The sequence below is a fragment of the Neopelma chrysocephalum genome, unplaced genomic scaffold, assembly GCF_003984885.1.
Source record: "Neopelma chrysocephalum unplaced genomic scaffold, ASM398488v2 Primary Assembly neopelma1_136, whole genome shotgun sequence".
NCBI lineage: Eukaryota > Metazoa > Chordata > Aves > Passeriformes > Pipridae > Neopelma > Neopelma chrysocephalum.
In genome coordinates this window covers 62062-73370 of record NW_020897798.1, presented here as the reverse complement: position 1 = coordinate 73370, position 11309 = coordinate 62062, and the positions used below count along the sequence as shown (strand labels likewise).

Here is an 11309-nt window from a genome sequence, read left to right as displayed (position 1 = left end):
AGACAAAAAAGCCCAAAAAGACAAAAAAGCCCAAAAAGACAAAAAACAAAACAAAAACAAAAACCCCAAAAACAAAAAAACCCCAAACCAACAACAACAAAAACCAAACCAAAATAAACAAAAAACCCCAAAAAACAAACCAAAAAACAAAACAAAACAAAAACCCAAAAAACCACAAAAAACCCCAAAACAAACAAACAAAACCACAAAAAAAAAAAACAAAAAAACCCCAAACAAACAAAAAAAACCCAAAACCAAAAAACCATCAAGTTTGCCTGGGATTATTTTGAAATCTTGGCAGGTGAGGCCCTGTGGGATGTGGTGGAGCTGCAGGCAGGGAGCGATGAGCAGCCCCTGGGATGATGTTTCTAATGTTTAATTTTGACTTTAACGAGCTCATCCCGTTCCCCTCTGCAGCAGGGGGAGGCCCAGGGCCAGGGGAGGGTTGTGCCCGGGGGCTGAGCTGGAGAACAGCCCTGGAAATTGTGCTTTGGGGATGTTTTTTTTGTGCTGAAGAGGCCTCGTTCTTCCTTGCTGGGTTATCTGTGCCCACTCTGCCCCTGGCAGGGTTTGAGCACTGGCAGCAGCAGCAGCAGCACTGAAATCTGTGCCAGGAGCTGAAAGGATGAGTGATATCAAACCAAAGGGAGCCAAAAATAGGGGCCATGTGGTGTCCTGTCAGTCACTTCAGAGGGTTCCAGGAGCACCAAAGCTGAGAGACCTTTCTGGAACCTTCCATGGTGATGGTGGGTGTGTGATGAGCTGGAGTCAGACTGACTCCACCCCTGTCACCCCAGTTTGGTGGCTCTGTCCCAAACCTTTCTTGATTTTTTTCGACAGCCAAAGGGTCTTTATCTTTGGGGTTTTTTTCCCCCCTGTATCTGCAGGAGCACCAAAGCTGAGAGACCTTTCTGGAATCCTCTGTGGATTTGTGATGAGGTGGAGTCAGACTGACTCCACCCCTGTGAGCCCAGTTTGGTGGCTCTGTTCCAAACCTTTGTGGATTTTTTTTGACAGCCCAAGGGTCTTTATCTTTGGGGTTTTTTTTTCCCCTGTACCAGGAGCACCAAAGCTGAGAGACCTTTCTGGAATCCTCCCTGGTCATGGTGGGTGTGTGATGAGCTGGAGTCAGAGCCCGGGCTGAAGCAACCCTGTGACCCCAGTTTGGTGACTCTGTCCCAAACCTTTGTGGATTTTTTTCAACAGCCATAGGGTCTTTATCTTTGGGGTTTTTTCCCCCTGTATCTGCAGCAGCACCAAAGCTGAGAGACCTTTCTGGAATCCTCTGTGATGAGGTGGAGTCAGAGCCCGGGCTGAAGCAACCCTGTCACCCCAGTTTGGTGGCTCTGTCCCAAACCTTTGTGGATTTTTTTTCAACAGCCCAAGGGTCTTTATCTTTGTTTTTTCCAGGACTTCCTGATCATGTTTGTCCATCACTTGGCCACGATTGGACTCATCACCTTCTCCTACATGAACAACATGGTGCGGGTTGGGACCCTGGTGCTGTGTCTCCACGATGCCTCAGATTTCCTCCTAGAGGTGAGTTCCCTGTCAAAGCTCTGCCTCCCCAGTGCTGCTGTGATGCCAGGGGGACAGGCTGACATTCCCACATTCCCCTCATTCCCGATAAATGGGATTAAATGGTGCCATGAAACCTGTGCTGCTGCTCCTGCCCCGCCAGCTTTTCCTCCTGAGGATCACAGAACCCTGCAGTGGTTTGGGTGGGGAGGAACCTCAGAGAACCTCCAGTTCCACCAGGCTGGGTTGCTCCAAGCCTTGTCCAACCTGGCACTGGGCACCTGCAGGGATGGGGCAGCCACAGCTTCTCTGGGAAACCCATTCCAGGCTCTCACCACCCTCACAGGGAGGAATTCCTTCCCAATATCCATCTTCCCTCTGCCAATGGGAAGCCATTCCCCCTTGCCCTGTCACTCCAGGCCCTTGTAAATAATCTCTCCCCCTAGGATCATATATAATAATAAATAATAATAATAATTATACAATAAAATAATCCCTAATTGTTCCAAACCATACGAATGTGACTGAGAGTTTTTCGAAGCTCTCCAGCCTGGTACTTACAGGGGTGCACAAAGGGTGCACTAATATTATAATATTCTTGTGTTTCTTGCCTCTTTTAGGCTGCAAAGCTGGCAAATTATGCCAAGTACCAACGGGTTTGTGATGCTTTCTTCATGCTCTTCGGGGTCGTGTTCATCGTGACACGGTTGGGCATTTACCCTTTCTGGTGAGTGAGTTGTGTTTGTTCTCCCAGTCCTTCCAGCCTTTTTGTTTTTTAGGCTCCTCCCAAGCATTCCAGCCTGTCCCTCTGAAGCTGCAGAGGCCCCCCAAGCAGCAGGAAATTCAAATAGGAACATGAGAAACCTCTCTCCAGTCAGCTGAGGGAGCGGGAGAAGGCACCAGAATCTCCTGGGCGGTGATGACAGAGCTCAGGAGCTGGAGCAGAGTCAGCCAGAATCTGCCCTGAGAGGCTTTTGGAGGGTTCTTTGCTCCTCTTAAGGAGTTGGAGAAATAATTACTCAGCCTCTTGAGGTGATTCTCACTGGGATCTGGCTCAGTCATCGCTGCAGTTGCTCATTTTTATGGCACTCGTGTCCTGTCCTTGTGTCGTGACTGCTCAGAGCCTGAAATAGGTCTGAGGTTTCTGGAGAGGTAAAACCCTGGATATAAATGGCTTAGAGAGAATCATCCTGTAATGAGATTCCCTCTCACCTCAGCAGGTCAGGCTCAGTGAGGTGCTTCTGTTAATGAGCTGTTGTCTGTTTATTGTCCCTGGTGAAAATACATTTTACTGCCTGTATTTATTCCCTGGGCCATGGGCAGCTGCCTTTCCCATTCTTTTTGGGTGCCTGGTGGGCAGAAACCATCCTTTCACTTCAGGATCAGGGTTGCACTTAAATCTCTGGCTTCTTTTCCACTAAATGCACCAAAGGAAGAGCTTTAATTCTTATTTCTTTGTAAGCTCCTTCCAGGGACAGAAGAGAGAGCTGGGGTTGTTTTTGCAGCTCCTGTCTGTCAGGAGGGGATGCTCTTCCCTCAGTGCTCAGCATCCTGTAAATCTTTAATGTGTTTTCCACTGGCTGTAATGTCATTCCTCAGCTTTCTGGAGGAATCTGGCCCTGCAGACCCCTTCACATGTATTCCCTTCCCTGATTAGTCATATGAAACATCAGCAGACCCCTGGAATTGCATTTAATTCTTCCATAAAGCTGCTGTGAGTTAAATATTTCTGGGAGCTGCCTTTTGGGGGGGTTTTGGTTATGGTTTGAAAAGGCTTGTTTTTGCTTCTCTGGTAAAATGTTAAAAGCTGGGTGAAAATTAATGATGTTGTTAAAGGTCTCTCCATACCTCCCTGCACCATAAAATCCAAAGTGTTTATTAAATTACTTAAGGGCTGGCAATAACTCCCAGCAACAAGAACAGCAAAACAGTGAGGAAAGAAACACAAATTTGGGCCATAAAAGCAGCTTCAGCCTGGCAGGAGGAGTCTGTAAAACTCTGAGGGAAGAGAGGAGCACCCAGGGAGGGAGGGAGGCCTAATGGGAACAGAATTCCTCTCTGATCACAGAATCCCAGGATCATTTAGGTTGGAAAAGCCCTCCTGGATCACCGAGTCCAGCCTGTGCCCGATGCCCACCTTGTCTCTGAGTGCCACTTCCAGGCCTTCCTTGGGCACCTCCAGGGATGGGAGGGACTCCAAACCTCCCCTTCCAAGGCCTGACAACCCCTTCCATGAGGAAATTTTCCCAAAACTCCAGCCTGACCCTCCCTTGGCACAGCTCGAGACCGTTCCCTCTCATCCCATCCCTCATTCCCTGGGAGCAGAGCCCGATCCCAACCGGCTCCAACCCCATCAGGGAGCTGTGGAGAGCGACAAGGTCCCCCCTGAGCCTCCTTTTCTCCAGGCTGAGCCCCCCCAGCTCCCTCAGGAGTTCTCCAGCCCCTTCTCCCTGTGCTCCAGCTCTGGACACGCTCCAGCCCCTCAATGTCTCTCTTGCCCTGAGTGCCCAGAACTGGGCACAGCCCTGGAGGAGCCTCAGCAGTGCCAGCACAGGGGGACAGTCCCTGCCCTGGGCCTGTGCCCACGTTATTTTTGATGCAGGGGTGAGGCCAGCCCGGGCAGGAAGGTGTTAACAGTGAACAGAGCAGCCTGACATCACTTCCCGGGGAGTTGTTGTTATAAATAAATGCTCGTGTGCTCTGGAGAAGGAAACTGGCAGCAGATCCCTGGTGTGGAACCCAACTGCAGCAGCACATTCCCATGTTCTGTTTGCTGCTCAAACATCTCTAATCAGCCCCAATCTTGTCTCCTGGCTCTGGCAGGAGCACAAGGAGCAGCTGCTCAGTGAGACACAAACTGTTGTGCATCAGGCCTGGCACAACTGTGACCCCACACAGCCCCTCTGAAACGTGTTCCTGGCTCTCCCTCAGGATTCTGAACACGACCCTGTTTGAGAGCTGGGAGCTGATCGGTCCTTACCCTTCCTGGTGGCTCTTCAACGGGCTCCTGGTGACCCTGCAGGTCCTGCACGTCATCTGGTCCTACCTCATCATCCGCACGGCCTCCAAGGCCCTGGTGAGGGGCAAGGTAAGGCTCTGGGGGTGGCCTTGGGGCTCCTCTTTCCTGCAAGGAATCACCAGAAATTGGGGCCCTTCAGTGGGGGCTGGTGCTGGTTCTCCAGGGCTCCTCTTTCCTGCAAGCCCTGAGAAGGAATCACCAGAAATTGGGGCCCTTTGGTGGGTTCTCGAGGGATCTGCATCAGGAGTTCTGCAATAAGAGTGATTTTTTTTCCCTGCAGTGTGTTCAGGGGGCAGGGAGGCTTCCTGTGTTCTGGGCATGCAGGGGAATAACTCCATTTTCCAGCATGCTCAGATGTTTTAATAGTAACTGTGGTGGCAGACTTGTCAGGCACTTTGGAGTTTCAGGTGGTGACAGGCTCTTTTTTTGAACTGCAGGATGAACACACAGGATGTTTTCCAGCTTTCCCAACTCCAGCTGGTGCTGGGGGTGTGCTGAGGGTTGTGCATCTTCACTTTCAGCACATCCCTGAGCTCCAGCGTGGAGGGAAGGGGCTCTCAGGGATGCAGAGGGGTTTGCTGGTTGTCAAAGAACCACAGGATGACCTGGGTTGGTCTCAAAAATCACCCAGTTCAAGGCCAGGAGAACCTCAGTGGAAGGTGCCCCTGCCCCTGGCAGGGGGTTGGAACTGGGTGTGATCTTTAAGGTCTGTTCCAACCCAAACCATTCTGTGATTCTACGAAAGAGCAAAAGCTGATTTAGGAGGACAAATCCTTTTTCCAGTCAGATTTTGGTGCTCTGAGCCGAGTTTCCCCTCGTGGCTCTACTTTATTTTGTGGTTTTTACTTTAAGCTGCCCCCACACAGGGAATGTGACTTCCAGAAATGTTTCTGTCGTGGTTGCCCGTGGCAGGGACTGTGGGGGAAGGCAGGTTTTGGGAGTCTGAGCTCTCCATCTGTTCCCCACAGCTGCTGCTGCAGATGCCTGATTTTTTCTGCCTCTGGAGCTGTTTTCTGTATCCTGAGTTCTACACCTTTTCCCTTTCCTTGGTTCTCTCCTGTCCAGGTGACCTAGCCAGAGAAAGGACTCTAAGCTCTGTCTTCTTCACTCTTTTCTCCTTTTCTCTGTGCCAGATTGGAGCTGGACAGTTCCACCCTTTGCATGTAAGTGTGACCTGTGGTTCTCTTTGTTCCCTCAAACACGGCCAGGACAAAAGCAGAGCTCCAGTCTTGGGGCTTTGGTGCCTTCTCCTTCTCTCCCTGCTCCTGACAAAGTGCCAAAATTCAGTTTTTTCCAAAGGGCAGAGCAGTGTCCTGGGGTCTGATCTTACCTGAGCTGTCACCTGCCTGCATGACCTTCACTCTCTGCTTTTACACACACACACACTCTCTGATTTCTGTCTTGGCTCCTCGAGGGGGAGAGAGGACAGGAGAAAACTGCTCCTTCCTGTGAAAAGGAGTAAAACAGTCCCTTACCCCCCCAATAATGGGAAAAAATTCAAGGGATTTCTGCTTCCTCCCAGTGACCCTTTGAACTTCCAACGTAGCAGGAGATTGGGGGGGACAGATAAGCAAAAGTTCTGGCAACGGGGCAGGAGCCAGAACATCCTCCTGGAGATCATTAACTTCATTTGGGTTCCTGCCAGAGCTTCCCTGGAGCTCAACCACTTCCTGCTGCTGGAGGGCCCTAACCCTGACTCAGAGAGAGAGCAGGGAATGAAATCCTGGAATCTTTGGAAAGCTGGGAGCCAGAGTTGCTGGCACGTGGAGCACACGAGGGCTGTTGGCTGCAGAGGGAGGAGAGTGAGGAGCAAGAGCAGGGGGAGCCTGGGGGAGGTTTTGCCTCTCCCAGGTGTGTGTTTGCAGTCAGGGCTGGGTTTATGGGCTCCTCCCTCTCCCTTCTGGCTCCACAGGGCTGGAATAGGGCCCTCCTGTGGCACCAAAGTCCTCCTGGGAAGGTTCAAATTCCTCCCAACACAGATCAAATTGATCTGGGTTTGCAGCCAGGCTCTGAGCTGAGGCAGATCTGGATCTCTGGGATGAGGCTCCTCCTGGAAAGGTTCAAATTCCCCCCAACACAGATCAAACTGAGCTGGGTTTGCAGCCAGGCTCAGCTGAGGCACAACCCTGCTGGCAGATCTGGATCTCTGGGATGAGGCTCCTCCTGTTCCCAGACACTGCCTTTGTTCTCCATCCTGCTCTCCAAACAGGCCCCTGCTCCTCAGTGGGATCTCCTGGATGAAGCACAGAAGGCTGGTGGGATTGGGAGGCACTTGGTGCAGGCAGTGATGTGATAAATTCAGCTGGTTAATTTTTAAAACACTGGGACAAAATGTTCCCTCTCAGGCTGATACACTGCTGGGGCTCGGTCGTTGTGCCCACTGGTGATTGTGGCATGGGAAAGTTTTGAGTCAAAACAAGCTGTTTTTGGAGAAATGGCCTTGAACCCATCCAGAGTGGAGCTCTTGGAAGACAAGGACACCCCCAGATCTGTGGTGTCCTCTGATGTGGTGGGGAGCACAGAGAGCACAGAGCGTTTGGAAAATGGAACTCACCTCCCCACACTGTCATTTGTAGTGTTTCTGCCTCGTTCCTAATGCCATGACAGGATCCTCCTTGGGAGCTTGAACTGCTCCAGGCTCAAAAATGTAGGAGGTAGATGTGACTTGAAGCCGGTTCATCACACTGGCACAACCTCCTAACTGCTGTTTTCTGTGCATTTTCCGACTCCCCTTCTCCTCTCCCGTCCCCCAATTCCCACTGGGCCACCTTTTAGGTGTCCAAGGACGACCGCAGCGACGTGGAGAGCAGCTCTGAGGAGGAGGAGGTGACTTCCAACAGCACAAAAGGAACCTTCAGCACTTCCAGCAACGGCTCCAACCGCCTCAACGGCCACGTGGCCGGCGGCCAGTGGACAGGGGAGGAGTAAAGGCCCTGGGCTTGGCCTTGAGCAAGCACGAACTTCTCTTTCGATATCTAGTTGTGTTGAGCTCCACAAGTTCCCAAGTGATCTTTAATCAAAAAAAACCCCAACAAAACAAACCCCTTCCCCCAGAAAAAAAACCCCGAAACGGGCGCGGCCCCGACCGGTCCGAGGGACGAAGCCGACGGGGCCAGGGCGAGGACAAGAGCTGCAGGTTCCACTTTCAAGCCACTTTGTACTTCAAAAGTACAAAAAAAAAAAAACCCCAAACCCCCCGAGTTCCTGTTGATACCTGCAGAGGTGTCTTTGTTTGCCACGGACTGGTTGGTTTTCGCTGGGATCGACCCGAGGCGGAGCAGGTTGGGACGAGGCCGGTCCAGAAGCACTCCAGGAGCCACTTGGGAGCACAGAAAAAATGCAGGTTCCACGTCCAGACTGCCCTGGGGGAGGCAGAGACTTTTTCTCAGCTGAGCTTTGGACTCTGCTGCCCCAGAACTGCTGTCCTGCCTCGCCCCCGGGGTGCTGGGGAGGTCCCAGCTGCTCATCTCTGCTGTCACCAGGGACCAGGCCGGCGTCTGCTGCCTCTTTTGGTGCTGCAAACCCCTCTGAAGTCTTGACCAAAGCCTTCTGCAAGAGGTGGTGGAGGGAGGGTGGTTTATTGCCCCCGAGACAACCAGCACAATCCAGGCCTTTTAAATTGTTTTGTTTTGTTTTTTTCCTGTTGCAAATTGTGGTTTTGAAGACTTTTTTTCCAGACCTGCTGGATCCAGTTGGCTGAGCTGGGATCGGAGGGAGGATCAGAACTGGTGGGCTGGGTTTGACCCTCCAAAAAATGGGATATTTTGGTCCCGTGCCCCGAGACAGAAGTGAATGTTGCTGCTCTGATGCTGCAGCTGGGGAGGAACCCGGGGCTGGAAGAGCAGCCACACCGTGGGCTTTGCTTCTCTATTTTTTTTTTTTTTAACTCAATGGTACTTGGGGGCAATGGAATGGTCAATCAGGAGCAGAATTTTGGAAACTTCTCGACTCGTTACCATTTTATACTGTTGTTTACTCTTATCTCTGATTAAAAGTTGCTTCAGAAACGTGGGGTGATGTTTCATGCTGAGTTTGGAAGAACAGAGGGTAGAGGTGATGGAGCAGTGGAAGGTGCCCCTCTGGCCATGGCACAGGGGGTGGAACTGGGTGATATTTCAGGTCCCCCCACACCCAGCCCAGCCCGTGATTCTGTGGTTTGGGGGACACCACAAACACAGCACCACACCCGGCTGCTTTCACACGGTTTTATTGGGCCCAGGGGGGCAATGGGATGGTTCCTGCTGCCTCCCCAGTCAGTCCCAGTCCCAGCTCAGCTCCTGGGGTTGATTCCAGTCGCAGATTGGGTGCAGGACCAGTCCCAGGCCGGACTGAGCTCCTGGGGCTCGTCCCAGTCCCAGGCCGGGCTCAGTTCACTGGGCCAGGCTCAGCTCCTGGGGCCAGTCCCAGTCCCAGCTCAGCTCCTGGGGCTGGTCCCAGTCCCTGCTCAGCTCCTGGGGTTGATTCCAGTCCCAGATTGGGTGCAGGACCAGTCCCAGGCCCAGCTCAGCTCCTGGGGCTCGTCCCAGTCCCAGGCTGGGCACAGGACCAGTCCCAGGCCAGACTCAGCTCCTGGGGCTGGTCCCAGTCCCAGGCTGGGCACAGGACCAGTCTCAGTCCCAGCTCAGCTCCCAGGGCTGGGCACGGGGCCGGTGCCAGGCCGGTCCCAGCTCCCAAGCCCAGTGCCAGGCTGGTCCCAGCTCCCAGGCCCGGTGCCAGTGCCAGCCCAGGCTCAGCTCTGGGGTCCGGGCGCGTTCTCCTCCCTCTCCCGGCGGTGCTGGAGCATCCTCTGGACACGGACGCTGCACAGGTACCCCGCGTACAGCGTCAGCAGCATCATGGAGCCCGAGAACGCCTTGTAGCCAAAGTCTGCCAGCTGCTTGCCCGACACCATGGCTGTGCCTGTGGGGGGAATCACACAGGACCATCAGGGACCGCTGGAGATCCCCCCTGGAACACGTCCAGGGGGGTTTGGGATGTCCCCAGAGAGGGGGGGACTCCCAGCCCTCCCTGGGCAGCTGTTCCAGTGCTCTGCCAACCCTACGAGGGAAGTTCTTCCTTGTGTGGGACTTGTGGAAGAACTTGTTCCTTGTGGAACTTCCCATGGTTTAGTTTATGGCCATTGCTCCTTTTCCTGTGGCTGAGCACCACTGAGAAGAGCCTGGCACCATCCTGGCACCATCCTGGCACTTGGAGATGTTTATACACCACCCTGGAGATATTTGTGCACATTAACGAGATCCCCTCTCACTCCTCTCTCCTCCAGATAACCAAGCCCAGCTCCCTCAGTCTCATGCTCCAGACCCCACTGGACCCTCCCCAGTAGTTCCTTGACTTTCTTCTCCAGAGGAGCCCAGAACTGGACACGGCACTGCAGATGTGCCTCCCCAGGGCTGAGCAGAGGGGCAGGATCCCCTCCCTGGCCTGCTGGCAACCCCTTCCCGACGCACCCCAGGATCCCACCGCCTTTCCCCGCCCCGGGTCACACTGTCCTTGACCTCCAGGTCCTCCTCCACAGAGCAGCAGGTCACCCCCAACCTGTGCCGGTATTTGGGGTCATTACCCAGTGCTGGTACTTGGGGTTGCTCCTCCCCGGGTGCAGGACCCCTTGCTGGAACCTCATTAGGTTATCCTAATGAATTCTAACAGCTCATTAGCCTTCTCTCCGCCCGGTTCTCCAGCCTTCACGTGGATCAGCCGCTCCCGCAGCATCCCCAAAAACCCGCTCGGGTCGGCGATCAACGCTTTATTCAGTAAGACCGGGCCTAGTATTGAACGGCGGGGACGCCGCCGGGCCGCACCACGGGCTTCCGGGACGGCGGCGGCGAGCGGGGCCGGCAGCGCCCTTCCCGTCTCGTCCTTCCCTATCCCACCGCACCCCATCCCTCCCTATCCTATCCCATCCCATCCCTCCCTATCCCATCCCATCCCGTCCCGTCCCTCCGCACTCACCCCGCTCCCGCTCCGCGTCACGTGGCCCCGCCGGTGTCACGTGGCCCCGCCCCTTCCGGGAGGGAGTCACGTGCGTCGAAACGTCACGACGCGGCCCCGCCCACCGCGGGAGCCCCTTGGCGCCCCCTGGCGGCGGCGCCCCCACAGCCGCCCCTCCGCTTCCTTCGCCCCCCCCCTCACCCCTCAGGGGCCGCGGCCGCCGCCATCGCTGCCCGCACGGGTCTCCCGGCACGAGGAGCCCTCAGGGCACAGCCCTTGGCCGCGCAGGGATGGAACAGAGGCTGCCCGGCCCCCCTTCCCCCTGCTCGCTGCAGCCCCGGGACTTGGAGGCGCGGTGCCATCCGAAGCCATCGTGAGGGTGCCAATGCCCTCTCAAGGGTCTCGGTGCCTTCCCCAATGTCCTGGTGCCTTCCCAAGGGCTCCAGTGACACTGAGGGTCCCAGTGCCATCCCAATGACCCTAGTGGCATCCCAATGATCCCAGTGCCTTCACAAGGGTCCAGCGCCATCCCAGTGATCCCAGTGCCATCCCAGTGATCCCAGTGCCATCCCAATGATCCCAGTGCCTTCCCCAATGTCCTGGTGCCTTCCCAAGGGCTCCGGTGACACTCTGAGGGTCCCAGTGCCATCCCAGTGATCCCAGGGCCATCCCAATGATCCCAGTGACTTCACAAGGGTCCAGTGCCATCCCAGTGATCCCAGGGCCATCCCAATGATCCCAGTGCCATCCCAAAGGTCCAGTGCCATCCCAATGATCCCAGTGCCATCCCAATGATCCCAGTGCCATCCCAAAGGTCCAGTGCCATCCCAATGATCCCAGTGCC

The 11309-nt window shown here is 54.6% G+C and overlaps 2 protein-coding genes across 9 annotated transcripts in view; one reads left to right on the top strand and one right to left on the bottom strand.

The window, feature by feature from the left end:
- CERS5 (ceramide synthase 5) overlaps nucleotides 1–8544 on the top strand; it is an 18917-nt gene extending 10373 nt beyond the window's left edge. For 3 of the 5 annotated variants that reach the window (XM_027699063.1, XM_027699064.1, XM_027699065.1), the window contains 4 exons: nucleotides 1411–1539; nucleotides 2139–2245; nucleotides 4450–4606; nucleotides 7313–8544. In XM_027699063.1, coding sequence (XP_027554864.1) covers nucleotides 1411–1539; nucleotides 2139–2245; nucleotides 4450–4606; nucleotides 7313–7465 — 546 coding nt within the window. In that variant the 3' untranslated portion in view covers nucleotides 7466–8544. Of the gene's footprint in view, nucleotides 1–1410; nucleotides 1540–2138; nucleotides 2246–4449; nucleotides 4607–5602; nucleotides 5701–7312 lie in introns of all 5 variants that reach the window. The other 2 variants (XR_003536791.1, XM_027699066.1) reach the window with 2 other exon arrangements.
- Nucleotides 8545–9164: 620 nt separating this feature from the next.
- On the bottom strand, nucleotides 9165–10533 carry LOC113975248 (cytochrome c oxidase assembly protein COX14 homolog). 4 transcript variants are annotated; one of them, XM_027699072.1, is made up of 2 exons: nucleotides 10453–10469; nucleotides 9165–9436 (listed from the first exon to the last, which is right to left on the bottom strand). In XM_027699072.1, the coding sequence occupies exons 1-2, from the start codon at nucleotides 10460–10462 to the stop codon at nucleotides 9267–9269; spliced, it is 180 nt and encodes a 59-aa protein (XP_027554873.1). In that variant the 5' UTR covers nucleotides 10463–10469; the 3' UTR covers nucleotides 9165–9266. The 4 variants fall into 4 exon arrangements, with proteins under 4 accessions (XP_027554873.1, XP_027554875.1, XP_027554876.1 ...); XM_027699074.1 differs by lacking the exon at nucleotides 10453–10469 and adding an exon at nucleotides 10098–10407; XM_027699075.1 differs by lacking the exon at nucleotides 10453–10469 and adding an exon at nucleotides 10027–10046.
- Between the last annotated feature and the right edge of the window lie 776 nt (nucleotides 10534–11309).